Here is a 27950-nt window from a genome sequence, read left to right as displayed (position 1 = left end):
CCCCCCCCCAGGGCCGTGCACAGCGGGGCTTCTGCGCCGAGCGGGGCGCCGGCCACCGGAGGGCAGGAGGCGCCCAACCGGCCCGGGGCCGCCCCTCGCCAGGACGTTCAGGACGGCGGGGCCGCAGCCGCTGGGAGACGCCCCAGACCCGCCCGCCCTGCCATCGCCGGAAAGAACCAAGCCCGACAGAGCCCCCTTCCCGGCATCATCTCCGCCCCCGCCCGCCCGGGACCCCAGCCCAGGCCGCGGGCGGACGGGCGCCGCGCTGTCCCGAGACCCTCGCGGCCCGCCCCGGGCCCCCTTGCAGCTCCCCCAGGAGCCCGCCCCGGGCCGCCTCACCTCGCCGCGCGGCGGCCATCTTCCCGCCCGGCCCCGCCCGCCCAGTCCGCCGCGATCCCGGCAGTCTCTCGGCTCCGCACGCTCGCGTCCCTTCGGCCATTTTCGCTTCTGCTCGCGAAGGGGCCCGCCCGCGCCGCGCTTCGGGAGTCGATTCGACCCGCGGCCGAGGCCCGTGCGACCCGCCCGGCAGCGCTCGGGCACTTTCGTTCGAGAGGAGCCGGAGAGCCGAGGCTCGGGAGTGCCCGGGCTCGGCGGCGTTCGGCTCTGTTCGGCTCCGCCTCGGACGGACTCGGCTCCCGCTCGCGGCGGGGGCGGGCGGAGCCTGCGGCGAGAGGGCCTCTGGGCCCGGCCGCGCTGCGTTGGAGATCGGCGAGATTCGGCCCCGCAGCGGCGACCCTGTTGCGGGGGGCGACGGGTGGCGCCGCTCTCTTGGGCGCTGAGTGGGGCGGGGGGGGGGGGGTAGCGCAGAGCCGCTCGGAAGCCGTCGTGCCGCCTCGGGCCAGTTCGGACCGACTCGGCTCCGCACTTCGGGCCGCTTCGGCCCTCCTCGGTTCCGGACTCTTGGCCGGCGGCAGGGCTCGACTAGGCCGCTTCGTGCCGGTTCGGCCCCTGTTCGGGCGGCCTCGGCTCGGCGGGGCGGGCGGCTTCGGGCAGGCTCGGCTCGGCCCGGCTCGGCTGGCAGCTTCGGGCGGCCTCGGCTCGCCTCGGCTCGGCTCGGGCGGCCCTGTTCCCGCGGCGCGCTTCGGGCTCCGTCCCGGCCTTCGGGCGGCCCCGGCCGGCGCCTTCGGGCGGGCTCGGCGGAGTCCGGATGGAGGACTCGGACTCGGCCGCCAAGCAGCTGGGCCTGGCCGAGGCGGCGGCGGTGGCGGCCGCGGCCGCTGTGGCGGCGGCGGCCGCGGCCGCGGCGGGAGGCGAGGCGGAGGAGCCGGTGCTCAGCAGGGACGAGGACTCGGAGGAGGACGGGGACTCGGAGGCAGAGCGCGAGACACGGCGGGTGACGGCCGTGGCGGTGATGGCCGCCGAGCCCGGGCACATGGACATAGGCGCCGAGGCCCTACCGGGCCCCGACGAGGCCGCCGCGGCCGCAGCCTTTGCAGGCAAGTGCCGCCCGCCCGCGGTTCCCGCGCACCTGCGGCGCACCTGCGGCGCACCTGCCCCGCGCACCTGTGCGCACCTGCCCCGCACGCCCTGCCTCCCACGCACACCTGCCCTGCGCGCGCCCCGGCGACCGGCCTGCCGCTGCTCCCCCGAACACATGCCTCCCGCACGCCTCGCACCTACCTGGCGCGCCTGACGCCGCGGCACGCCTGCCCACGTCACCGGCCGGCCCCGCCCGCTGTGCGCACTACCCCGGACCTGCTTCCCAGACCTCTTAACTGGTGCCTGCTCCCCCGCCCCCCGCGTGCCGCGCTCTGCGCTCCTTCCAGAACCTTCCCGCTGCCTGCTCTTGCCTTGCCTGTCCTCTTCCCTGTCTCTGCCTGGCGCGGGTGACCCCGGGGGCCGGGGCATCGGACGTGGGTCCTGCCCCGGAGGGGCTTGAGGGTGGGTGTGTCTGGTCACCGGGAATCGTGGGCGTTAGTTCAGGGGTGACCTGAGAGCCAGGGGGCAAGACAGTGCTCACCCAGCTGGGGAGGCCCCGTGACCTCTGGGAGCAGAGGCCAGCTCGGGAGGCCCCGTGACCTCTGGGAGCAGAGGCCAGCTCGGGAGGCCCCGTGACCTCTGGGAGCAGAGGTCGGCGTCGTGCTTTGACTCCCCAGATTGCCCTCCTGTCGGCCCCAGTGTGTCTCCCCAGATGGTAGGGGAGACAGCTCCGCCCTACTCGCGTCCCTTCGGCCATTTTCGCTTCTGCTCCCGAAGGGACCCGCCCGCGCCGCGCTTCGGGGGTCGATTCGATTCGCGGCCGAGGCCCGTGCGACCCGCCGGCAGCGCTCGGGCACTTCCGTACAAGAGGAGCCCGAGGGCCGAGGCTCGGGAGTACCCGGGCTCGGCAGCGTTCGGCTCTGTTCGGACCCAAAGATGGTAGAGACTGCCCCAGATGTCGCACCCCGTCCCAACCGGGAGCTCCCCAGGGGCGCCGGAGGCCCCCGAGGACTCGGAGGTGTGCGTGGGAACCCCGGCAGAGCATCGCCATGTCGTTGTCAGGCGCTTTCACCTAAGGAGCGCCCAGGTTTGGGGGCTGGCGGCAGCCTCCTCGCGCCTCGGCCTGGTCACTGCAGGTGTTCCTCCGGCAGGTGCCGGCCAGGTCCTGCTTTGCCCCAGTGCCGTGGTCTGTGTGTGGCCTGCCTGGGGGCCTCACGAGGGAGGGAAGAAGCTTTGCGGCTGTTAGAGCCTGCGGTTCTTGTGGTTAAACTGGTTTAATGTTGGGATTTTGGACCATGAAGTTTTTCTTCAGTTTTTTGTGCTTTTTGCATAATGTTTTTTTCTGGATGCAGAAAAGAAACGTGATACCATTCATCACAGCCTCAGAGAAATGAGTTGTTTTTCCTGCAAAATTTTATAGTTGTGTTTTTGCATACTTGAAAGCATTACAACTTTTCTGTCATAAGTTCCTGAGGTCGGGTAATTTCCAGGTGGAAGTAACTCAGCGGGACATGTTGCCCGTCTGAGGCCACCTCCTCTGGGCAGACAGCTGCTTGGCCGAGTCCAGTGTCTTCAGGCAGGGATCTCCTCGGCACTCCTGGGGTGTGGTCTAGGGGAGGACACAGACGGGGGACAGGTGTTCAGTGGCGTGTGGGGGCGCTGGCTTCATGGAATATGCAGGACTCTCTGGGCCAGTGTTTGTGGGGCACTTCCCGTGTGCCAGAGACTGCCCCAGGCACGGGCCGTTCTAGAGCGCTGTGTGACCCAGCCCTGGAGAGGGAAGGAAAGCCGCTGCAATGTGCAAGGGGGCGGGGGGCGCTGAAGGGACCTGAGCCTGCCCTGTGCTGACCTGGAGAGGGGGACCGGGAAGGGAGGGAACTGTCTGTCGGTGACACGGCAGGTGTCTGATCACAGGATGATCACAGGATGCTTGGAGCCTTGGTGTGTGGTTTTCTCCTAAAAGGGAGCAAGAAGCCCAGGGGCGGCTCAGTGGGACTGTGGCGGGGGCGGGTTTTCACTGCAAATGAAAAAGGCTCTAATGCCAGGAGAGCCTTTCCTCTCTCTTTTTCTAAGACCCAGATCACCTAGCCTATGGTCTAGAAGTATTGAGTGAGCACTTAGTGTACAAACGTTGAGAGTCCCTTGGTTAGAAGTGCAGATAACTGACGGAGAGATGCTGTTTTGGGGCCCAAGTGGGAGGCCCCCAGCTCTGACAGTATGCTGAATCAGACTCCTGTGTTGCAGAGGTGACCACGGTGACCGTGGCCAATGTGGGCGCCTCCGCAGACAACGTCTTCACCACGTCCGTGGCGAATGCCGCCTCCCTCTCGGGACACGTTCTGGTAAGCTGCCCTGCGAGCACTTTTCCCCAGAACCCAGAGGGCATCTTCCCTAAGCCTGGCTGTCCCAGAGGCCTGCTCTGGGTTCCTTAAGTGCCCTGAGGGGTGTGACTGTGCTCCTGTCTCCCGGTCAGTCCTGGCCAGATGACCGCACAATGGGGGACTCTCCTGGAGCTTTGCCACAGCTATCAGTTACGGTTTCTCTCTAGCCTTGTTCACACACCTGGGACACTATATCCCTGGAAGCAAAGTTACTGTCGTTGTCATGGCAACAAACAGAAAACTTGCGCTCTTAATTATCATAGCAGACTACAGATTTCAGAAACTTGCTTTATTTCTTAGGGTGTCAGAATGCATATGAGTTGATAGCCAGCTGACAGTTTCATGCTTCCAACTGGTCTCTCCTTCCCAGCAGATTCTGGTTTGTCCTCTTTTCTAGAAAGCACTGGAGCCAGAGGGTCAGGGAGCTGGGGTGCAGCCTCCTGGGTGCAGTGCTTGCAGTAGGCTCTGAGGACAGGAAGACCTGCAGACTTAGTGTGATCTGGGTCTCAAATATCTGTATATTCTCATTGGCCTTAATAAGGAAAATAGTTTTGTGATTTGTAAATGAACACAGAATGTTCCCTTTTTCCAGTAGAGTTGCTTGTGTTAAGTGATTCAGACATGAGCAGTGTTGACACGCTTACTGAGGCAATGACTCTCCAGGTGTATGAGCCCAGGCATGGGTGTAATATGCACATGTGTGTGTGTCTGTGTGCTCATGGGGTGGAGGTCCCTCGACTCCACAATGAGCTGGTACTCACTTCCCCTGATTTGATTTTCAGATGTAAGGAAAGGTCTTTTCACTTTGCCTTCGTCGGTTCTATTCTCACCATGAAAGCATCAGAGCACCCCAGGATGTTGGGTTTGAACAGGCTGCTTGGAGTGAGTGTCATCTACCCCAGGGCTGTCTGGGAAAAGCCTTGAGAGTTTGTTTGCCAGAGCCCCGTGAGGTGTGCGCCTAGGGCCAGCAGGGATGGGAGAGGGGCATCTGGCTCTCCCGGGGAGCAGGGCAGCTTGAAGGGTGAGGCCAGGCCAGCCCAGAGGAAGTAGGTGCTGTCATGGTAGCCCCTGGCCACCGTGGACAGATGTATGAGCAGCGTGGTTGGGGAGGTCCTGGTGTCTGGTGGCCATCGGTAGAGCTGTGCATGGGGCATGGGCATGAAAAGGGAATCCTGCCCCAGACCCCGGCTGTGACTGTGGACTTGTCTCTCAGAACCCTCGCTAGAAACCTGTGAACTTGCAGAGGCTGCTCAGGTAGACGTGAGGGTACTTCCTGTTTCCAGGGTGTATTTGTGGGACATGTTTATTTTTTCCCTGTGGCAGGCGGTTGTGAGCATTTGCTCAGGGCCTCCCGGAGCATTGTCTTTCTTGTTCTTGGCTCTGTGTTTAGGTGTTTTAGGGGCGTCTTTGAAAGAGGCCCCGGAATCCCAGTTGGTGCCCTTGTTGGTGATGGTGAGCAAGGACCAGGCGACAGGCCGTGCAGCTGTTGTCTGAGACGACTTAGGGGACGTTCTTTCTTCCAGTCTGGCAGGACGGCGCTGCAGATCGGGGACAGCCTGAACACTGAGAAGGCCACGCTGATTGTCGTGCACACGGACGGGAGCATCGTGGAGACGGCCGGGCTGAAGGGGCCAGCTGCTCCGCTTACTCCAGGTGTTGCCCGTTCCTGCCCCCGGCTTTCCAGAGCAGAACGCATCTGAGCGCTCGCGGGTTCACTCTGGAATTGGCTTCTTTAGTTTTGTGGTAAACTTGGAATAGGAATATTATTGTCTGAGGAGAGAAAGTGGGCTTTTCCAGGCCGAAGAGGAGCTGCCCAGAGCGGAAGGGGACGGTGCTGCTGTGTTGGGGTGGTAGTGGTAGAACCCGCCGTTAGAGTCCAGGAGGTGCTTGTATTTTTCCGGTTATGCTGGGAGTGTCCCGCATCTCTTATTTTCAAAATGCTTCCTTTGCTCAAGGCCCTCAGTGCCCTCCAAGCCCTGCTGCTCCTGGCCAGGAAAGAGGCGGGACCAAATACAACTGGGACCCCTCGGTGTACGACAGCGAGCTGCCCGTGCGCTGCCGGAACATCAGCGGCACGCTGTTCAAGAGCCGGCTGGGCTCAGGTGAGGCGGCATGGGCCCCCGCTGCACAGGATGCAGACACGCCCTTCCCCTGGTGGCTGCGCAGGGCCCGGGCCGAGTAAAGCAGGCTGGGCTCGCGGCCCCTGGGCACTAGAGCTGAGGCCGGGACAGGTTTGGGGCGTGGTGGGGGCACAGTGAGAAGACATAGTGATCCGTGGAGGAGGGAGAGCGCGGGGAGAGGCAGGCCTGGAATGCGCTCCCTAAGTTCCCGGGTCAGCTTGGGGACCCGTAGCGATGGGGACCCACCCCCATTCTAGGGGTGGGGCAGATGTCACGAGCTCCGTGTGAGACCATGTTGGGCTTTTGTTGCCCGTGGCTGGGGAGCAGACAGATAAAGTAGGCAGGCGTGGCCTGCACGTGTGATTTCGTGGTGGGGGCTGTCCGTGGGAAAGGGTGAGATCACGCAGGCCCAGGTGGGGGCTCTGGTGTCTGAGGAGGAGCCAGGTAGGAGGTGGGAAGGAGAGGAGGGGGACCTGGCCACTGTCAGCCAACGGCGGTGCTGTGGGTGGGCATTGCCCTTACTCTGCTGGTCCCGTGTGTCATTTTAGGAGGCCGGGGCCGGTGCATTAAGCAGGGGGAGAACTGGTACAGCCCAACGGAGTTTGAAGCCATGGCAGGAAGAGCCAGCAGTAAAGACTGGAAGAGAAGCATTCGCTACGCGGGCAGGCCGTTGCAGTGCCTTATCCAGGTGCCCTGTGTCTTAGCGGAAAGCTTGAAGACGCAGCAGGAGCGTCTCCCCAGGCTGAGGCTCTGGGGCTTCCCCGGCCGCTGTGCCCTGTGGCGGGGCCGCCGAACGCAGTCAGGCAGTCGGGCTCTGGGTCCTGTGCCCCCTGGATGTGTGGCCCTGGGCCAGGCACCAGCCTTGTTTTGCTGGTGTTTCACACAGGAGGACAGTGATGGTATTGTCAGGAGTGCATGAGGCAACACAGGAGCTCCGGCTGGGGCGTGTGCCCCCTTCAAAAGCCTAACTTCCCTCTGCCTCAGTTTACTCATCATACAAGAAGAGGGCTTCTCACTGCTCTTTGCAGTGTAGTGCTTTGGGTGTTGATCAAGAAATAATGTCCGTAGAACCTTTTCACCTCCTGGAGGGGAAGCTGTGGATCCTGCCACTGATAATGTACAGAAGTGTGGGGGAGAGGTCAGTTTCTGGAAGCGACAGGGTTTGAACTGCATGAGCGGCAGAGCAGTGGCAGAGCTAGTTGCCCTCCTGTAGCGTCGATGGCTCACGCGGAAGGCTGACTCTCTCACGCACCTGCGTTTCAGGACGGGATCCTAAACCCTCATGCTGCATCTTGCACCTGTGCCGCCTGCTGTGACGACATGACCTTGGTGAGTCTCTGGCTCGCTCAGCAGCTCCATGTGCCCACCCTCAGCTCCCTGCTCGCGTGCCCTGTCCTGTCCCCCTGCCGTGCATGCAGCTCTAGGGCTGTATGTCCCTGTGTCCCTGGCACCGCAGCCTAGCTGGGGCTTGTTATCAGTTTCTCACTCAAATTCTGCTTTTCCGACGTTGCTCTGTTGCCTCAGGTGATGCGCGAGGCTGCCCGCCGGTCAAAGCACTTGAAGGGGCTTGTCTGGACAACAGAAAGCTCCTGTAGCATCACCAATCTACCCCAAAACCAGACACACACTTTCTCTTCATGGATATAAGAAGTATATGTGTGCTGTTTTATATTCTACGTTTTTAACGTTATTTCATAAGAATACTACATTGAAACTATTTATAAGGAGCTTTTAATATCTTTTGAAATATTTCTTTATCGTAAATCCTTAACAGTTTTGAAAAGAATAACTATTTTTCATTGACTTTAACGTATGTTGCTTTCAAAAACGTGATACTGATTTGTAACGTATGAATATCCCAGTATTCAATTTTCCTTAGCATTGAATTCTATTTAAAAATATTTTCAAATTTTAGAAGCTGCTCAGTGAGATTTTCTGATTTTATTTTGACTACTCATCTGGTTAATAATTAGAAGATATGAACATTTAATTGGAGAGACGACGTGTTCTTGGGTGGAAAAACTAAATATTCTTTTTTTTTTTTAAGATTTTATTTATTTGACAGAGAGGGGACACAGCAAGAGAGGGAACACAAGCAGGGGGAGTGGGAGAGGGAGAAGCAGGCTTCCCGCGGAGCAGGGAGCCCGATGTGGGGCTCGATCCCAGGACCCTGGGATCATGACCTGAGTCGAAGGCAGACGCTTAACGACTGAGCCACCCAGGCGCCCCCAAAACTAAATATTCTTAGATTGTTTAGTTCGTGTATAGATTGAATGTGATTCTAGTGAAATCAACAATGGGATATTTTTGTGAAAATTAAATGACTTTAAAATTCACCTGGAGAAACTAGTAGTGAGATTCTCGGGGATCTTATAGGGAGAAAAAGAGCAGTAAGAGGGAATTTGTTCTATCTGGAAGTTCAGAGTACTTGAATTATTTGCAGTTACTCCAAAACGCTGAAATACGCGTAAATCTAACAGAACATGTACCGAATCCGCGTACGAAAAACCTAGAAAGTGCTGTAGAGAGGACCCGGGGAAGACCTGGGACAGATGCGCCAAGCCCGTGGGGTGGAGAACAGCGCAGAGAGCACCAGTTCTTCCCACAGTGTTCTGTAGGCTTCACGCGGTTCCTATCCAAATCCCAGCGGGGTTCTGTGGAGCTTTAAACAAGCTGACTTTAAAATATATACAGAAAGGCAAAGGAAATAGGACAACCAAAGCAATTTGGAGAAAACGAGTAAAATTGGAGGAGTCCCAGCACGTGCTGATTAAGCCCTGTTCCATGGCTGCCGTCATGAAGATGTACGGTGTCGGTGAAGCGAGAGGCTCCGTGTGTGCTCATGCGCAAGTTGCTGGCACTACCAGACGGCCGTGGGCCTAGAGACGCACCTTGGCCTCAACCTGGCGCTTTATATACAAATGACTTAAAAATGGATCACAGATCCAGATTTATCCAAAACATAAAACTAACATTGGTGGAAGAAAACAGGGGAGAACTTCGTGGCCTAGGGTTTCTCAGACGTGAAACCAAAGGCACAGTCCATAAATTAAAACTTGGTGAATCGAACTTGCAAATTCTAACACTCTGGCTTCCACTTCAGGGACCTTAGTATGAAGAGCCCTGTGCACCTGCTCACTCCCGCTTCCCTCCAGCTCCCTGTAAAGGGAGCCCCACTCCCTCTCCCTTCAGCACCAGGGACCGGCATGCCCAGCCCTGGCTCTGAGTTGCAGAAACTAAATTCTGGGCAAGTGTGACCGAGAGATCGGGGCTGCCTTCCTGCACCCAACCTCTCTCAGGGCAGAGGCTCCACTCAGGAGTGGCAGGGTAGGAGTACTGTACCTCAGCGTCCTCACCCCAGCTCGCTCCTAGTGTGGAGGTCCATGCCATGGGAGGCAGACCGAGACCAGAGCTCTGCCGCTGTCCAGAGCTTTGCCACTAAAGCAGGGCTGTCACTCAGACAGACGTGAGGACCATTCCTGCCCCTGGCTCTGGAGCAGTGCTGTATGGACGTGAGCCCTGAAGGGGAGGCCGGCAGAGCCTGAGAGCAACAGGCTAAACCAGAGAACCAGGGAAAACTGCAGCTCACAAGAGTCCTGGGATAAGAACAGACCTCAAAGGTTTGTCTCAAAAACTCCCCATAAAGGAGCCTTAATGCAGTTGGGATCAGACAGTGGAGCAGTTTATGCCTCGGGCACTGTTGGAGCAGATGCTGGAAGCAGGGCAGCATCCTCCTGTGGGACTCTGCCAGGTGGGACTCTGCCCAGTGAGACTCCCCCGGTGGGACTCTGCTGGGGTGCAGCCAGGTCACTAAGCCCATGAGCGGCAGCAGGAAGCCCTGCAGAGAAGGAATCAGTCTCAGTGTTGCTCGAGTATAAGACACACAGATGGAAAGTAGGAGCCGCACAGGAGAAAACGCACGGCAGACATGGCTGAGATGTCACTTTGACAGAGGCCTCCTGGTACCGTCTGTGTTCATGGAACCCGTCAGAAGAATCCATGGACGATGTCTCAGTGGCTCAGGCGTCCACCGCAGAACACCACAGCCGGCCCAGGAGGGGCAGGGGGTGGCCTTCAACCCCAGAAATTGGTTTCTCACAGGCGAGACCCCCTGGCGGCAGGCGGTGGTGCTGTGCCCTCACGCGGCAGATGGAGTGAGCACTCGGAACCCTCGAGTCAGGGCCCCCAGTGACCGCACTTACTGCAGAAACAGCCGCTGGGGATCCGGCCTCCACGTGTGCTCCGTGCAGAGCAGGAGGGAGGATGGCCATATTTCTGCAGGTGGAGACTCTCCATAACGAGACAGGAATTACAAAAAAAGAACCGAGAGGAAATTCTAGAACTGAAAAAACAGAAGACCTAAGTGAAAAATTGAGTGGAGGGGCCCGCAGCAGTGAGCCTGTGTCGGTTCCCGGGGGTCTCATGCCCCCCGAGCATGGTGACGTCCAGCAAGACGGTCCAGCCCTTGGGGTCTGCAGCTGTCGGTTCCCCCCGCCCCTCCCAGATCTGCTCCGTGCTTGTCACCATCCCTTCTGTGGTTGCTGGTGTTTTGAGGTTTCCCCTGTAGTTGGTGACCACAGAGCCTCCTCCTTTCTGGGGAATGTTCTCGTTTTGGGCAGGGGGCTCTTCTTTCTCCCTAACTCATTCCCTTTTGCTTTCTGTTTCCTTGCAGTTCCTAAAAATCCTGTATGTTGGTGATGCTTTTTCTTGTGTTCAAACAGTGTTATTCACGTATTCTTTTAAAAAGTGTCTTTTCTGTCATTGTGAGGAATTTGGGGCCTGAGGAGAGGTCGGTCTTTGCAGCTTCCCGCCTTCACGAGCCTCGCTGTGCCCCTGGCACGGGAGGGAGATGAGCGGGTCGCTTTGTCAGCAGTGGAGTGTGGGGCAGCTCCGTCCTCCCCCTCACTGTGCCTCTCCCTGCAGAGCGGTCCCGTCAGGCTCTTTGTCCCCTACAAAAGGCGCAAGAAGGAGAACGAGCTGCCCACAACCCCCGTGAAGAAGGAGCCCCCCAAGAACATCACGCTGCTTCCCGCCACAGCTGCCACCGCCTGTGAGTCTGAGCGAGATGGAGCTGTGGCCCCTCCGACCTCTTGACCCCTGGGGCTTGCCTCGCTATTTGCATGGGGAACACCCTTGGGGGGGCTCCCTGGTCTCCGGAGACCCCTTTGCGGGTGCCCACGCATATTTCTAATGAAATGAACCTGGAGTGGCTCCTCCTCCAAGGGGGCGTCCATGTGGGCACCTTCCCAGTGAAGGTTCTTGGGTTTTGGTCTTCGCAGCCTCGAGCACATGTCCGGCGTGTGAACGGCCCACACCGTTGTCTCAAAGATGGGAGGGCAGAGGGAAGGTCTGTGTTTGAAGCTCAGAATAGGCAGCAGGGATTTACGGAGTGGGGCGAGGCAGTCCCGGGGACAACGCATCAGCGGTTAGCCCCTGTCTGGGTGCCCGCCGAGGCAGCCCCGCAGTGCGGGCAGGCTGGGCAGACTCGGGCAGCCCCAGGCGACAGGAGCACAAGTGCTGCAGGCTTACGCTTTATGGTTTTCTGAGGAAGCCGTCCCTGCCTCTTTTGCCAGGTCAGATGTGAGCAGGGTGTTGTGGAGAGCCCGCCGCCCATGCCTCAGCCCCGGGTCCCCTCCCCTGAGGAGGGGGAGGGGGGGACCGCTGAGGGTTACTGGTCTCTTCCGGCCATTGCAGAGGCATCTAGGGCATGTGCTGTGTCCAGGCTTTGGCCTGCGCTGTGGGAGAGCCGGGTGGTAAACAGCACTTCTGCTTTTCCAGTCACCGTGACCCCCTCAGGACAGATCACTACCTCGGGCGCGCTGACCTTTGACCGGGCATCCACCGTGGAGGCTACCGCTGTCATTTCAGAGAGCCCGGCCCAGGGCGATGTCTTCGCGGGAGCCACGGGTGAGTTGTCCTCAGCACCCGCCCCGTGGGTGGCACCTGTCACCTCTGTTGACCTTGGGCGCAGTAGCAGCAGCCTGGAGCAGGGGCTTCAGATTGGTGGGCGCAGGAGGACGCCGGGCAGACCTGCGGGGGTGCGGGTCGATCGGTGTGACAGAAAATGCTTCCAGTCCGCCGACTCCTGCTCTCCAGCAGCCACGCGGCACAAGCCCCTGGGACCATGGCGCGCTGGTAGGTGCTCCAGGAGCCACGGCCAGAAGGTGCAGAGATGTGGCTGAGACTGACGTCCCCCGGTATACCCCAGCTCCAGCATCTCTGCCGTCCCGACTCACCCGGGCGTGGTGCAGCCGCAGCCAGGTCAGCAGGCTGTCGTGTTCCTTGTGTGTCCCCAACAGTACAAGAGGCGGGTGTGCAGCCCCCGTGCAGAGTCGGCCACCCGGAGCCCCACTACCCAGGCTACCAGGACAGCTGTCAGATCGCACCGTTTCCAGAGGCCGCGCTGCCAACATCTCATCCCAAAATAGGTTGGTTTGAGACAGTTCCCGCACTTGCAGGCTGGTATCCTCAGAGTTGCTCATTAGGATAGAATTTCTAAGTGGAGTAGCTTTTGTGTGGGTTTGTCCTGTTGAGACGCTTGACTGGGGGCTGGTGAAGTCCGATCCGCTGCCCGTGTCTGTGAACGTGCTTCCACTGGAGCTCGGCTCACCCGGTCGTCCACACGCAGTGTGGCAGCAGACGGCCCACGTGGAGGCCCATGCTACTGCCGGGACTTGCCCATGAGGGTGTGCGCTCCCTGCGTCCAGGCCAGCATCTCGGGGGCCGGCATGGAGCACTCGGTGTCTGTGAAACGTGGAAGGACTAGTGTTGCCGTCGCTCCCGCTCCAAGACCTAATGATGATGTGCCACACGTGCATTTTGGTTCCATGTCTCACTTAACCACACATTTTGGACACATTGCCATCTCTACGCTTTTTTTTCAAGGGAGCTTCATGATCCCAGCTGGTGGGTGGCTCTACACTTTAGCCTTCACAGATGATGTGGCAACACGGAAACTCATAGCGCTGCAGACGCACGAACCTCTTGTTCACGAGCACTTCATTATTCCCCCCCCCCCGCCCACATCTCCTGCGTGGGGCACATTGGGGGCTTTTGTCCTGGAAGGCCGGGGTGCTCACTGCTCTGGGGATGTCCCTGCCCACAGGCCCTCCCAGTGGACAGAGGTGGGACACGCGTACACGGGTGTCCCGGCTCTGGCACGTGTATTGAGTTTCCAGTTCCCATCCAAACCACAGGTCCCTTCCAGTTTCCTCCTTTCCATCTTTGTAATGTCGTCCTCTCTCTGTGAGAAGCCTGACGCCCGTGACCCCTAATCAGGACCCCATGTGTGGCCACAGACGTCGGGGAGGACTCGACACGAGCAGAGATGGAGCCCGGGTGCCCTCATTCTTTCATCTCAGGTGTTCACGTGGTGTAACCAGAGCCACTGCCTCAGGCTGTCCCTGTCCCACACCATCTGATGCTTCAGGCCCACCTGCTCAGGGCACACTTTGTCGTGGTTTCTGTCTCTGAGCATCTGGCTTCCAGCCCTGTACGCACAGGGTTGGGTCTCATAGGTGCTTGCAGGTGGCGGCATGAGGGACGTTTAAGCGCAGCGCTGTGAATGTAGCAATGTCTCCCCATCTTCTAGCGTTTTAGGGAGAGGTCATGTATTTATGCCTGGGGTCACTTGCCCCCACACTTTCCAACATTTGATGAGAAGTTTTAATGGAGGAAATATAATGATTTCTTGTTTTATTTTGGTTTCCAACCGTTCTAGTGTTGACCTCTCTGCCGGCCTTGGCAGTTCCACCCTCCACTCCCACCAAAGCTGTGTCGCCCACAGTGGTCAACGGGCTGGAAATGTCAGAACAGCGGAGCTGGCTGTACCTGGAAGAGATGGTCAACTCCTTGCTCAGTACGGCACAGCAGCTGAAGACGCTGTTCGAGCAAGCCAAGCAGGCCAGCTCCTACCGAGAAGCCGCCGTGGCCCAGGCCAGAGCCCAGGCGGAGACAGAGCGGAAAGAGGTAACGTCAGGCTGAGCAGAAAGCACTGGTCTGTGGCTGCCCGACCCATGCCTTCTGCTGGCTCTGGGGCCTGCCGTGCGGTGTCTACATTGGCTTACATTCCCCACCTTTCTGGAAGGGCAAGACTGGAGAATCGTTTACAAATTAAGCTTTTCTCATAGAATGTTGAACGCTCTTACTGCTCAGGCTTTTGTGCTCTTGTAAATAGGATTGGTTTATCTCAAAAAGGAAAAGATGTTCCACACCAGTCCATGGACACTTGTTTTTGGACCCTCACCTGTCACGGACATTGCGTATACTTTTTTTAGACTATTGGCACACGATGAAAACGTGTCTTGGGCTCTATTGAATTTGGAGAGGCCTCCTTTGGGCTGTCTTTGAGGCAGCTGGTGGGCAGATGTGCGTCTTCCCCGTTAACCACCCCCTTTCCCATCCCAGCCCCTCCACCTGCATCTCGGTGCCCCACGGGGACCACCTCCCTGGCCCCTTGAGTGCCATTGTGGGCATTTCCCTTCTAGCTTCCAGGGCGTTCTTCAGAAGTAGGATCCCAAGCGTGGCGTCAGGGTTCACAGAGCCTTGGGACAGAGCGCTTTTCCATGGCAACTGGTCGCTGTAGCACAGAGAGGGCTCAGCCCCTTTGGCTTTTCCCCAGAGCCTTTACGTTGCAGAGGGCCAGTCCTCTCGACCGCGGGCACAGGTGGCCCAACCCCAACCTGCCGGAGCGGCTCTCCCTGGCATGCACCTGCAGGAGCGGTCTGTGCGCAATGGAGTGAGGTCCAAGGAGTGTGGAGCAGCTCTGCTAGTGGGCTCGGATGCACAGGGTTGGGGTGGAGACTGGGAGCACACCAGCCGTGTGGTTGTTTTGTTTTTTTAAAAGACTTTATTTATTTATTGGACGGAGAGAGTGAGAGAGGGAACACAAGCAGGGAGAAGGGCAGAGGGAGAGGGAGAAGCAGGCTTCCCGCGGAGCAGGGAGCCTGACGTGGGGCTTGACCCCAGGACCCTGAGATCATGACCTGAGCCGAAGGCAGACGCTTAACAACTGAGCCACCCAGGCGCCCCAGGACTTTGACTTGTAAACAAAAGTCAGATTGATATTTTTTCACAAAATCTGTGAAAATTTCTGTTCGTTTATTTCTACTTTTTGTAGATCAGAGGAAAGAAGAGCTTTTCAGGTTCTTAGTTTTTTTTTTTGAAGAGTTTATTTACTTATTTGTCAGATAGAGAGTGAGAGAGAGCATGCACGAGCCCTGGGAGTGGCAGAGGGAGAAGCTGACTCCCCGCTGAGCAGGGAGCCCGATGCGGGACTTGATCCCAGGACCCTGGGATCATGACTTGAGCTGAAGGCAGACGCTTAACGACTGAGCCACTCAGGCGCCCCTGGGTTCTTAATTTTTTATTTTATTTTATTTTGTCTATCTATCTATTTATTTATTTACTGCTATTTTTTTAAAGATTTTATTTATTTATTTGAGACAGAGAGGGAGAGAGAGCACAAGCAGTGGGGAGTGGCAGAGGGAGAAGCAGGCCTCCCGCTGAGCAGGGAGCCTGATGTGGGGCTCGATCCCAGGACCCTGGGATCATGACCCGAGCTGAAGGCAGACACCCAACGACTGAGCCACCCAGGTGCCCCATGGGTTCTTAATTTTTTAAACGATTTCTTAACATATGATTTTTTTCCCGAGGAAGAAAAATGTTGGTTCTTCTGAAGAAGCAGATACATTTAAAAGAGTTTTTAAAAAACTATAATTTTAAATTAATACATAATCAATGAATTTTATAGAAAAGAGAAAAGTAGGAAAAAAAATCTTAATCTCTTTACCCAAAGATAATGACTCCTAGGTTCTCAAACATTTTAGAATTTTCTAGATTTCTTAGCATCAGTGGTTTCAGACCAGATCCCGTTCCAGTCAGAGGCTCTGTAGTGATGCTTGGACACTTAACTGAGACTGCCTTCATGCACCGGCATGCACTCCACATGTGTGGAGCCTTCTGGTTAGCCGCTGCGGGTGCTCTCGGCGCCGCTGGGCCCTGCGCCTCTACATTTCTTGGCACAGTGTGCCTTGTGTATGCGGCGCCGCCACCATACCCCCTTTCCTTCTGAAGCACAGTTGGAGTGCTTTCGACGTCTGTCGTCCCCAGCTCTTTGAAGATGCCACCCCTGCATCCTGCAGCAGGATCCTTGATCCCTTCCACATAACAGGTCTCCCTCCCTGGCTGTGTCCGGAGCTTGTCTTTGTTTTTGGTGTTTAGCATGTGGCTGTGACGTGCCTGTGTGTGCTGATGTGTTCGGAGCACTGGCATTTGTTTTTGTGAGGTGTGGTCAGACATGCAGAGGTGGGATGGTCATCGTGATGAAGACGTGAGCACTTCCCAGCTCCCTAGAAGCAGGAGGCACGCCGGACCAGACTCAGCCACGTGGGGAAGCACCTGGGTGGGTTGGGAGGCAGAGGGGGTGAGGGGGGAGATGTGAGCAAGTGGCTTCTGTGGGAAGGAACGGACACGGCCGGGTGAGCAGGCTCAGGGTTGGCCAGTGGGTTCAGGGTTGTTGGGGCCTGACCCCGGCTGAGTTGGGCAGGGACATAGTGGTGTGAGCAAGCCCGTGGAGGAGGAGGTGGGGATGTGGGCTCTGGAGAAGATGGCTCACTGTTGAAAGGCGCTCTTCTGGCAACAGGTTCAGTGTGTCCAGGAGCTGACTTACCCGAGTTGGGGCAGACCCTCCTGTGCCCCCAGGGCCCCAGGGAGACCCTTCAAGGCAACAGTATATGGAAAGTAAAGAGGCCCGTTTGACGTGTTAAGCTCAGGTCTTCATGTTGGTTTTGATTCAGTTTGGAAGATTTTTAGTCACTGTTTTTATAACTACTTTTGTAACTGTTTTTAATGACCCGTTTCTCTGTGTTCTCCTTCCCGTCTGTTGAAGTCTTGGTGTTGTCCTGCAGATGGTGAGGCTCCAGCCGCCCGGTGGGTGTGAGGGGGTATCTCTCTGTGCTATGCATCTCCTCAGCAGCTCGACGATGCCCAGCTGCTTGGTCACCAGCATGTCTACAATAGAGCTGTGCTTCTGCAGGCTCTCTGCCCATTCTTAAATTGGGTATTTGTGTTTGCTTAGGAAAAGTACTTTTAGGGGCACCTGGGCGGCTCAGTCATTGAAGCATCTGGCTCTTGATCTCAGCTCAGGTCCTGACCTCAGGGTCATGAGTTCAAGCCCCGTGTTCAGCTCCACGCTGGGCACGGAGCCTACTTTAAAAAAAAGGGGGGGGGACTTTTAAAAAGTCAATGTGATTGTAAAAGGTTAAACTTATGGTCATTCATTGGGTCTCATATTAAGGATGCAGGTACTGCTCAGATGGCTGAATGGGTGTTGCTGGCATCTTTCCCCCAGAGTTAAAATGGACCTGAGGGATCATTTTATTTTTTTATTTTATTTATTTATTTTCTTAAATTTTTTTAAAAAGATTTATTTATTTATTTGAGAGAGAGAATGAGAGAGAGAGCATGGGGGGGAGGGTCAGAGGGAGAAGCAGACTCCCTGCCGAGCAGGGAGCCCGATGCGGGACTCGATCCCGGGACTCCAGGATCATGACTTGAGCCAAAGGCAGTCACTTAACCAACTGAGCCACCCAGGCGCCCCTGAGGGATCATTTTAAAGGGTGGGGAGGGAATCTGAGCTGTGAAGAAAAGCTGTGGCATCCTCCCCCGGGTCTTGGGGCCCAGGCCACGCACGGGGCAGCTGCCAACTCCACGGCTGGTCCTTCCAGCAGCATCCTTCTGGGAAGGAGAGCATGTCTCTCCACAGCTGCCCAGGCAGTGTCTGGGGAATGAAATGGAAGGAATGTCTGCGTTTTGCTAATTCAAATTGTATGTAGAAGCATAGACTGGAAAACAGACATTTGTGTTCTTACTTAGAATGGTCACTGAATTGCGGGCCCCCAGCCAAGGACCTGGTCGGTGCCCCACCCTTGGTGGTTGGCACAGGATGGTTCTGTGCTGCGGAGACCTAGTGTTTGGGGTCACCCTGTGCTCTCTGCACTCCCCCCTGGCCAGGGGTGCTGGGACCCCCTCCCTGTGAACACAGAGCTCCTGTCAGACTGGTTCAGGTGGCACCAGTCGGACAGAAATCTCAGCTTCGTGCTGGCAAGGAAATGAGCGGAGGGAGTGTTCTAGTTTTAGATTTTTCATCCTAATTTTTTTTTTTTTTTTAAGATTTTATTTATTTGACAGAGAGAGATAGCGAGAGCAGGAACACAAGCAGGGAGAGTGGGAGAGGGAGAAGCAGGCTTCCCGCGGAGCGGGGAGCCCGATGTGGGACTCGATCCCAGGACCCTGGGATCATGACCTGAGCCGAAGGCAGATGTTTCACTGACTGAGCCACCCAGGTGCCCTCATCACTAATTTTTGTGGGCTTTTCTTTCACAGAGTAGAATTTGTACTTGACGTAGACGTATTTTCTGCTCTTGGTAAGAATTCTCCAGGGACAAGTGGGACAGACTTGAAAGCACATGGAGACACGGCAGAGGTAGCTTCTGCCATATGCCGGGGGTCGTGGCAACGTTCAGGGGCGTAGAGCTTGGCGTGGGAGCCACCGAGTGTTTTATTTCTCACGTGAGAGCATATTCGCATTCTCGGTTCACGCTCAAAGGATCCAGAAACCGAATTCCTGTTAGGAAAAGTCCGTGACACAGGGGCGGGTCTCTTGCCGTGGCTGAATTGGTGAGGTCGCCACCCCCACAAGGCAGGACTTTGGATTTTATTTGCAATTTTATATATTTTTAAGAAAGAAACGGACACGAAATGCCTTTATCCTTAAAATCCCATCAGGTGGAAAAATGTTAAGCGATTTAATGGGAGGGCCACGTCTGGGCCTGCATCTTCCCCACTGAGTGTATCTGTCACCTGTCAGTGTCCTGCACCTGCGAAATTGGCTGGCCCTGTGATGGGCATGTCTGTCCTTTCTCTCGAGACATAGACAGGGCATAGACAGGACATGTCTTTTTTTTTTTTTTTTAAGAATTTATTTATTTGACAGAGAGAGACACAGCAAGAGAGGGAACACAAGCAGGGGGAGTGGGAGAGGGAGAAGCAGGCTTCCCGCTGAGCAGGGACCCCGATGGCAGGGTTCGATCCCAGGACCCCGAGATCATGACCTGAGCCGAAGGCAGACGCTTAACCACTGAGCCACCCAGGCGCCCCAGGACGTGTCATTCTTAAATAATTTTGTGGAGAGCTGAGTGCCTGATGGGGGAGGCCAGGTGGAGGTACTGCGCAGCCCAAACTCATGGAGCCCTGCCCTGTGGATAGCCTGGTGATGTCACGTGTGCTTGCAGAGCCCAGTTCCCCCCACGGGATGACAAATCTGAGCTCTGTGGCCCTGTGATGGCCGTGCCTGCATGCTGGGCTCTTGTGAAGTAAGGGGGCCTCGCATTTGCATGACCCCATGGAGAGCCTGCTCTCAGGGACCTTATGGGGCCTGGAGGGGTTCAGAAGGGCGGGAAGGCCCCCACTCAAGCAGTGTGTGGATGGGGAGGCCCAGAGCACGTGTCCCAGCCACAAGAGTGGCCCATGGGAGGGGGCAGAGTTCTGTGAGGTGGGAGGAGGGGCGGGCGGGGCTGTGGGCCATCTAGGCTTTACGTGGGGGGACCGCTAAGTGTCTCTTTGTTGTGGGACTTGCCGTGACAGGAGTGTTTGACATGGGCCAGTGTGAAACAGATCTTCCTTCCCGGAGCTCCCACCCACAGAGAACACAAGTTTCTGTGCCATCACAAGGGGCCCTTCGGTGTGACTGCAGCGTGGGAACACGTTCAGGGTTGGAAAAACAAACACTGCTGGCTGTTTGGGAAGATCCTGGTAGAACCCCTCCCAAAGTATCTCCCCAGGAGTCCTGGGCGGTCAGGGGACAAGACACAACCAGCGAAGGCTGTAGGGGTCAGGAAGAGGTGGGCTCCCTGAGCGAGAGTGCCGCTGTTTGCAGCAGAGGGAGGGAAGGCCTAGGACTGCCTGCTTGGACATTTTATTTGGAATTACAAAGAAAAAAAAATCAAATTTAGCCCAGCTGAGGCAATTCAGATTTTTGCAGTTTTCATCATGAGTCATTTGCATTCGTGTAATTAGCTCAGCAGACATTAAACAAACGGGGCAGAAGAGTAGATGCCCTTCCCTGTCAAGGGCATAGTGTCCAGCAGACGCCAGCCTGTGGCCTCGTCCTGGGCCCATTGCCATGGGCTCCTGGCTGACGCTTCTACCCAGCTGGCATTGGCCGCTTCACCGTTCCTTAGCCTCGTCCTTGGTTTTAAGAGCTAAGCATAGGAGGCACAGAAGTGCACCAACGGAAGAGGGATACACATGGGCAGTGGAGCCCAGACAGTCATCTGGGCTGGGGTTGAATCGGGGCGCCTGCAGGCTCGCAGGGTCAGGTCCCGGAGGGGCCTCTTCCAGGCTGCAGGCCCCCACGTTCTCACCGTGTGCTCACATTGGGGCACAGAGTGCTCTCTGGTGTCTTCAGGGCACCAGTCCCTCAGGGGACCCACCCTAAGGACCTGATCTAACCCTAAAGGGCCCCAATACCCAAAGGCTCAGCATAGGCTTTTGGGGGGCAGGTCATAGGCAGTATGTAGGCTCAGAGGTTTCTCCATAAAAATGACTTTTCCCTTTGCACACGGAGTCATTGTGCTAGTACAGCCTGGGGAGGGGGTGAGTCCCGTCCCCCTCCTGGGGGGCACAGGGAGGGTGGGTGCAGAATCCTGGTGTATTTTTGGAATTCTGCACCAGAGATTTGTTTTCTATCCATTTGTTTGTTCGTATTGGGAGGAGCTCATTTACATGTGGTTTTTTTTTTCTAAGATTTATTTATTTTGAGAGAGTGAGAAAGAGAGAGAGAGAGCGCACATGAGAGGGGGGAGGGCCATAAGGAGAAGCAGGTTCCTCGCTGAGCGGGGAGCCTGATGCGGGACTCGATCCCGGGACTCCAGGATCATGACCTGAGCCGAAGGCCGTCGCTTAACCAACAGAGCCACCCAGGCGCCCCTTTACATGTATTTTATACTCTGGGTTGTACCCTAGACCTGTGTTCCTTATCTTGCTCACATTTTTGCACCGCTGCCCGTTGGGAGCTCTTGCTTGGCTCCTGGGTCCCTTTGGCATCCTCCCCTCGGTGTGCATTTTGGCGCTAGACGGCCCCCAGACCCAGCTGGGCATCTCCTGCCCCAGCCCTGGAATCAGCCTTTTCTCCAGGAGCCCTGGTTCCTTCACTGGAGGACGGTCTGGGGAACCAAGTTCCGGGGGCCGGCGTGCTCCTCACCACTGGGGCGTCGTAGCTTCTGGGCCCCTCAGCGGACAGACGGAGCCGTGTACTCACAACCCGCATGTACAGACCGCGCTCGGGGTTTCTGTACGTGTCTGTCCGTCTCTGTACCTGAAGCTGAGGGGGCGGACTCACGTGCCAGCCACAGTGTGATTTCTGGTTAAAAAATGATTTTCCCACAGTGTGCTTTGGGAAGGCTGAGGAGCTGAGGGCACTCACGTGTGCTAGAGGCACAAGCCCCTTTCCATCTGTTCATTGTGACATTTTGATTCAGTTCAGAGTCACTGCCTCCTACTGACACTGCTAGGCGCTTGGAGCGCAAACCTGGAAGGTCCAGATGAGTGCGTGCTCTCTTGTTGGCAGGGACAGACATCCTGTGAGAGGACTTAAGCCCCCCTGCCGCCTCCAGCATGAAGCCTCCCCCAAGGGCAGTGAGGAAGGCTCCCCCGGGTGTGCAGTCCGTGTGCGCAGGCACCCTCCCGCGGAGCCTCTTCTCTTCGAGGGCCCCACACCCAGCCACACCTCTGCTTCCATTCAGGGTGCCATGAACCCTGGGAAGCCTTTGCTCTCCCTGGAGAAATTTCTGTACGGGGTTATAGACTGTCTCTTCTTTCTTTCCTTTATGTATTTTGCCTTATAAAGTAGAGGCAGGGGGGGCAAACTAAATGAGCACCTCGGATTCCAGCTAACGCTCATATTTCTGGAAGTGAGCGAATACACATTGCGGGCGGTTTTATGAGTGGAAAAACGTTACATGTGGTAAATATAACATCTTGTGAGGAAGGAAGCTGAAGTTCAGAACAGAACTCTGCAAGAGGCTAGCTGTGGTCTGCTCATCCACGCAGAGCGGGGGCTCCCTGTGTAAAGAGGCGCGTGTGACTTCCGTGGGTGCCGCTCACACCCTGACCCACTGACCTGTGTGCACAGGCCTTGGCCTGCCGTCAGTGTCGTTGGGACGGTGCCCCAGCCTGTGCCAGAGAGTTGGCGGGAGAGCCCACGGCTGCACGGCACCTGCACTGGCTGCACTGCTCTGACCGCCCGTGCACAGGTCGCTTAACCTGTGTGAAGTCCTCAGTTAGCCCAAAGGAAAAGCTCCAGGTGCGCGGGAAATGTCACCAGTGCCTGAGAACTCGGTGGCTCCTGGGTTGGGCTTCCCCTGCTTACTTGGCCCAGATGAAATTCCTCGGACTTTGGAAAAGGCCCCACGTTGCTGTGTCCGTATCTCTTGCGGGCACGAGGAGTGCCGCTGACAGGAGCAGGCTGTGGGGGTGATGGGAAGGTGCGTCTGGGCGTCACCGGGGGTGGGGACACGTGTCACAGGGCTGGCTGGCTGGAGGCATCCCCACGACACTGACCGGCCTGTGTCCTTCTTGCAGCAGTCTTGTGTCAACTGTGGCCGGGAGGCCCTGAGCGAGTGCACCGGCTGCCACAAAGTGAACTACTGCTCGACCTTCTGCCAGCGCAAGGTGTGTCCCCCGCCGCCCCACCCCCTGCATCCCCCCCGCCGCCCCCCGCGCCCCCCCGCCGCCCCTCCTCGCTCTGAGAGGCTGCACCGGCTCCTTCCAGAAGGCCCAGCCCCCCGCCCCCGCCCCCGCCACAGCCGCAGTCTGGTTGCCCGGGCAGCGGCCTCCTCCCCCGTGTCCACAGCCTCCACAAAAGTCCCAAAGAAGAAGCCGCCCTAGGGGGTCCCCGCCCCGGAGGCCGTCACAGCCGGCGCTTCCCAGCCGGGGCACTTGGAGCTGTCTCTGCTTCCATGGCTCGCCCGCATTCCTAGAGTAGCCTCGCAGGGTCAGGTGTTTCCACCCTTCCCGTGCGGACTCAGAGCGGCCCCCGGGGTGTAAGTCTCTCTGCGTGCAGACTTAACCGAGCAGAGTGAAGAAGGCAGTGTGTTATGTGGATGAACAGGGCCACCTTCCTGCTGCCCGGACGCGGTGGACGAGTGGACATGTGCGTGCTGACCACTGGCCCCGGCCAGGGCACTCGCTTCCTCGGGGCTTTCTGATTCTGTAGCCGGTGTAGCAGATGCCGGGCAGGGGTGGGTGGGGATGATGGGCGGGAGTTGTTCAGTGGGGTGTGCAGGTGCCTGAGGGCTTCATGAGGCAGCGGCGCACAGGGAGGAAGGGGCGAGTTCTCACATCCCTCACAACCCCCGGAGACCTGCCCACCACCCTGGACCGTGTGCCAGAGCATTTTGCCCCCAAGGGCTTGGTGGCCGGTGGCTGCGTCTGTGGGGGCACGACCTGCCTTCCAGGGTCACTCTTAGCCCCTGACCCATCTGTCTGTCCTTGGGTGCTAGGGATTTGGGAGGTGGGACCGGCAGTCTGCGTTTCCCTCAAGTGGTGTCAGCAGGCTTTTGTGCTGAGGAAAAGGGCACCAGGTTGTTTGTGGGTACTTTGGGGCAGCAGCCTGTGCCCAGGGCTGAGCAGGAGCCCAGACGGGCAGTGGCCGGGAGGGTGGCGCGGCTCTGGGCTTGTTTCTGCCATCTGTCCTGAATGGGAGCCAGCACAGGAGGATCCGTGGGTTTCTTTCTCAGTGGAATCCCTTTAGGTCAGATTTTGTCTGAATGTAAACTGCAGTCTTGAGACCTCTGTGAACTGGGAGGTTAGATTTGAGGTATGATCTTGTTGACAGAGATTCCCTTTTTCCATGGATTGTGTTAACTGTGTGCTGTGTTTGTTGTGTTGATAAAGACATGTTCTGTTTTTATTCATGTAAGTTGATATAAAATTAATTTCAAAAACCATACTTCTCACGTTGGACCCAAAATGAACTTTGGACAGGACGTGAGGGAGGAGATCGAAGCCTGAGCCCTTCCTAGTCTGGCATAAATGCTGATCTCAGGTCCTGCAGTCCAGCTGGAAGGGCCCCTCCAATTCTCTGTGCCCCCAAAAACAGGTGGAAGGGGGTTGGTGCTGCCAGGTGGACCGGGGTGGGACCGTTGTGGATTTTAGCCCTCAGACTGCGCCCTTCTTGCATCCTGCATGTGGGGTGCACCTTCGAGAGGTGTAACAGCCACACCACAGCATTCGCCCGTCTTCAGGGCACAATTCAGGGATTTTTCAAAATGTACATCGTACTTGTGCAAACAGCACAATTCCGTTTTAGAACCGTCCATCACCCCAGAAAGACGCCTTGGCCCCCCATGAATCTCCTTGCCTTCTGTGGGCAGCTCAGTACCTGGAGTCCTGTGCTGTGTGGTCTCGGCATCTGGCTTCTCGGCTCCGTGTTTCCCCAGCTCATTCGTTGCAAGGTGCGTGCGTCACTGCTTCGCTCCTTTTGCTTCCCTGTTCCTGAGCTGACAGCACGGGTCGTTGCGGGTTTGGGCACGCTCTGGTGCACCTTCTCGGGTGGTCATGTTTCCATACGTCTAGCTGGATACGGTGGTGCAGGCTTGCTGGGTCATCTATAAATTTGTGTTTAATTTTGCTGAGACGGTTCCCAACTGCTTTCCCAAGCGCCTGCGCGTTTTACCTTCCCGCACTTGGGGCGGTGCAGTGGACCGCGGCTGCCTGGGCCCTTGCCCAGCGGCGCCCCAGCGTGTGTTAATCCGCACTCTGCTAGTGACCGGTGATACTGAGGATCCTCTCCCCCATTAACCCAGTGGGTGGCTGTGCATCCTTTCCCGGGCGGGCTCGGTGGGCGGCCGTGCGTCCTCTCCCCCGCTCAGTGGGTGGTGTGCGTCTTTTTGGGGGAAATGTCTGTTCAAATATTTTGTCCATATGTGAGTTGGGTTGTTTCTCTTGCTGAGCATGGAGGGTTCTGTATACATGCTGGACACGGGTCCTTCATGGGATTCGTGACTCCAAACGTTTCCTCCCAGCCTGTGACTTGTCCGTTTACTTTCTCATTAGTGCTGTTTGCAGGGCAAACGTTTTTAACGGAGATCACGTTGTGGGTGTTGGGTCTCAGAACTTTTGCCAGTCTCTAGTTTTCTCTCAAAACGCTCATGATTGCTGCTGTCCCGTTTGCCGCCGTGACCCCGGTTAACTGTCGTGTGGGATGTGAGATGCTGTGGACCTGAAGCCAGCCTGTGAGGGTTCACTCTGTAGATTTACAAGGTTCATTGTAGGTAATTTCAAGTTAAACTTCCATTTTCTTGATATAATGATTTCAAATGTTACTATTTTATTGTAAAAATAGGGCACACTTACTGTGGAAAATTTGGAAAACAGGGTAGCACAAAGATGACCAGCTGGAGTTCTGCCTGGAAACCATCCGTTAGTGTTTGGGTGTGTTTGTTTCCACTGAGTGTGTTTATATTCATTCACGTCAAATAAAATGGTCATCTCCTGTCCAGGGGTTACTCTGTTTTGACTAACACAGCCCTCACTGGCCGTGGCCGCCCGGCCTCCTGCAGAACTCCGGTCTGGGCGGAGAGGCAGCTCCACAGGCCTGGACACAGGCTCCAGCCTTGCTGGAGCTCAGCTCCATTTCCACCTGCAAACAGGCTGGTAGCAGCATCTGTCCCCTAATGGGGGACGGGGAGGAGCCGGCATCTCGCCCAGCACACCCACCCTGTCCCCAATCTTCCCGTGAGCCACAGCCACCAAACCCTTCTGTGGACAAGTGGCTGGCTTCAGCTCTTTTTTACCTTTGGGATTGCAAGTTATATTATGGGCAACAACATCAGATACAAATATTTCCTTGCATAGACGATATTTCTTTTGTGCGTATCTCTGAAAGGCAGGAGGGGTCAGAGTGTAGACATGCTTCTGGGTCTTGGTGTGTTTAAGGCTCGTCCTGGTGGTTTGCCATGTGAGCTGGTCCCTTAAACGTGAGGGTGGGCAAGCCTGGGCTGAGAGCAGAGACCGCCAGAGGGTTGGGCGGCCCCTGCCCCAGGTCTCGCTCCCCACTGTGCAGTGAGGTGGCTGCTCATGGTAATGTGGGGTGTGCTCTCCTTTCAGGACTGGAAGGACCACCAGCACCTGTGCGGTCAGTCGGCAGCTGTCACCGTCCAGGCGGACGAAGTCCACGTCACTGACAGTGTGATGGAGAAAGTCACCGTGTGAGGGTCCCTGGGTCCTCCCTCCATGGTGCCGTGGGGCTGCCGCGGGTCAGGGACTTTGAGGGACATTGAGGAGAGGGTGAAAACACTTGCTGGTCAAGTTGTTAATAGACTTTAAGTGACCTGCGCCCTTGGAAATGAGCTCCTGCCACCCAGAAGCCCTGAGGGAGGTCGAGGCAGCGGCTGGTGGACGCAGGCCCCAGGCCCTTAGCGCCTTCTCACGGTGCTCTTTTTTATCCCCTGGCTCGTAAGCATCCGGCCTTACCCACGGGTGTGACGTGTGCGGTAGCACACGTGTACATAACATGTGTCTGTCAATAAAGTCGACTTCCCTGCCCCACCGGGACGGGTGACTCCAGCTCCAGCTTCCCAGATGCCCAGGGGCTGGGTGGGCCTCAGTTTTGTTTCTCCTGACGGTTTGGAGTTCGCAACGCCCAAGCGTGCAGCCCAGTGGAGGGGCAGCGGCGAGGCCGGCCTGTAGCGTTCTCCCTGCAGCCGCTGGTGGACAAGCTACAGCAGAGGCCCCAGCGTGGGGCGACGATGCACTGGGCATGTGGGCCCCTCCTGTCCAGTCTCTGAAGTGACACGGCCCCAGACTTGCTGGCTCAGTTTCCTTCCTCTCCTCTCTAGCACAAACAAGGTTATACCCCGAGAACGCTGACCACTCAGAGCTGAGGCCAGCCTTGCGTCCCCCGCCTGCACTGAGGGGCAGAGGGCAGAGGGGGTCAGACAGGGGCCAGCGCCTGGGGTACTCATCGCCAGTGCATTTGGGTGTCAGGCTTGGCTGGCCCTGGAAACAGGACCTGCCTTCCCTGCTGACCAAGAGTGGTACCTGAGGAACAGTCACCTATGTTCTGGAAGCTTCTGTGGGTTTCCAGAAATGCCTCTGTGGCCCTGGAACCCTTGACCGTTCGTCACCCTGTTTTCTTCGCACTCCTGAGGCTCGGAGGCTCCACTGCGCGGGGGCAGAGGTGAAGACCCGCCCCAGATGGAACGACGGGCTGTGTGTGCAGTGGCGAGCCAGCCCAGCCACCAGGCGCTAAGACCCTTCTACGGACGTCGCTTGATCCTGATGCTCGCCTCAAAGTGCCATTTCTGTGAGCTGTGCGTGTTCACACCTCCGTGGGTGTGGAAGAATACCCCCAGCCCTGCACCCTCCGTGATTCCTACTTCCAGAAAGTTCTTCCAAGTCTGTAGCACCCTAGAGACTTGGCTTTTGGGACGCTGGCTCTAGAACGAGCTGAGGGGGTGGCCAGAGTTGTGATAGGAAGGGGGTGCGAGCATGGGGGTCACAGGGGTGCTGCTCTGGCTCCTAGAGGCGGCTGCTTCCCCCTTGGGCTGTGTCCCCAGGTCCGGGCGGGCCGGGCCCTGGCCTCAGGACAGACCCCCAGCCAGCAGCTCTCAGGGAGCCCAGCAAGGGCCCTGCTTCCCAGAAACCCGCTCTGCCTCTGTGCTCCTTGAGCTCTGCAGACTAAGCTGCTTTATTTGGGTTTTCTTTTACTGAATCCAACAAGTACCTGAGTCCTTGCATTTCATCTTCCTGCCTCTGCCACCACCTCTCGGGTCGAATCCTGAGAAGTTTGGGCGCGTGCCCAGGGCCGAGGACGTGGTGAGCGTGGTGGGCTGTGACCCTGGCCCCATGATGCACCATCCCCCACTGGGCATCCTTATAGCGCACGTTGAGTGGGTTTTTCCGCTGCTGCAGCAGAACGTGGTGGGAAGGGGGCACTTCTCAGCTCTTGGCTGTGTACTTGCTTCCC

General features: G+C 57.2%; 2 protein-coding genes across 6 annotated transcripts in view; one reads left to right on the top strand and one right to left on the bottom strand.

Moving 5' to 3' along the window:
* The window catches only part of TMEM80 (transmembrane protein 80), a 6543-nt gene extending 5971 nt beyond the window's left edge, over window positions 1-572 (bottom strand). The window contains exon 1 of the mRNA XM_025862053.2: window positions 340-572. Within this exon, the coding sequence (XP_025717838.2) occupies window positions 340-439 (100 nt within the window). The 5' untranslated portion in view covers window positions 440-572. The remainder of the gene's footprint in view (window positions 1-339) is intronic.
* Window positions 573-803: 231 nt separating this feature from the next.
* Window positions 804-26548, top strand: DEAF1 (DEAF1 transcription factor). Of its 5 annotated transcripts, XR_012377190.1 has the most exons (14): window positions 804-1436; window positions 3664-3761; window positions 5324-5453; window positions 5756-5902; window positions 6469-6608; window positions 7184-7249; window positions 10844-10970; window positions 11699-11827; window positions 12220-12348; window positions 13641-13888; window positions 22562-22651; window positions 24291-24435; window positions 25037-25254; window positions 26090-26548. XR_012377190.1 is itself a non-coding variant. In XM_025861982.2 (12 exons), the coding sequence occupies exons 1-12, from the start codon at window positions 1148-1150 to the stop codon at window positions 26192-26194; spliced, it is 1698 nt and encodes a 565-aa protein (XP_025717767.1). In that variant the 5' UTR covers window positions 805-1147; the 3' UTR covers window positions 26195-26548. The 5 variants fall into 5 exon arrangements, 4 of the variants coding, with proteins under 4 accessions (XP_073745895.1, XP_073745894.1, XP_025717767.1 ...); XM_025861982.2 differs by lacking the exons at window positions 24291-24435; window positions 25037-25254 and having other exon boundaries at window positions 805-1436; XM_073889794.1 differs by lacking the exons at window positions 22562-22651; window positions 24291-24435; window positions 25037-25254; window positions 26090-26548 and adding an exon at window positions 22113-22472 and having other exon boundaries at window positions 13707-13888.
* The last annotated feature ends 1402 nt before the right edge of the window (window positions 26549-27950 follow it).

The sequence above is a fragment of the Callorhinus ursinus genome, unplaced genomic scaffold, assembly GCF_003265705.2.
Source record: "Callorhinus ursinus isolate GAN/ISIS: 27379988/994484 unplaced genomic scaffold, GSC_fseal_2.0 scaffold118, whole genome shotgun sequence".
Taxonomy (NCBI): Eukaryota; Metazoa; Chordata; class Mammalia; order Carnivora; family Otariidae; genus Callorhinus; species Callorhinus ursinus.
The sequence above is the reverse complement of the archived record's forward strand: the minus strand, read 5'-3'. Positions and strand labels throughout refer to the sequence as shown.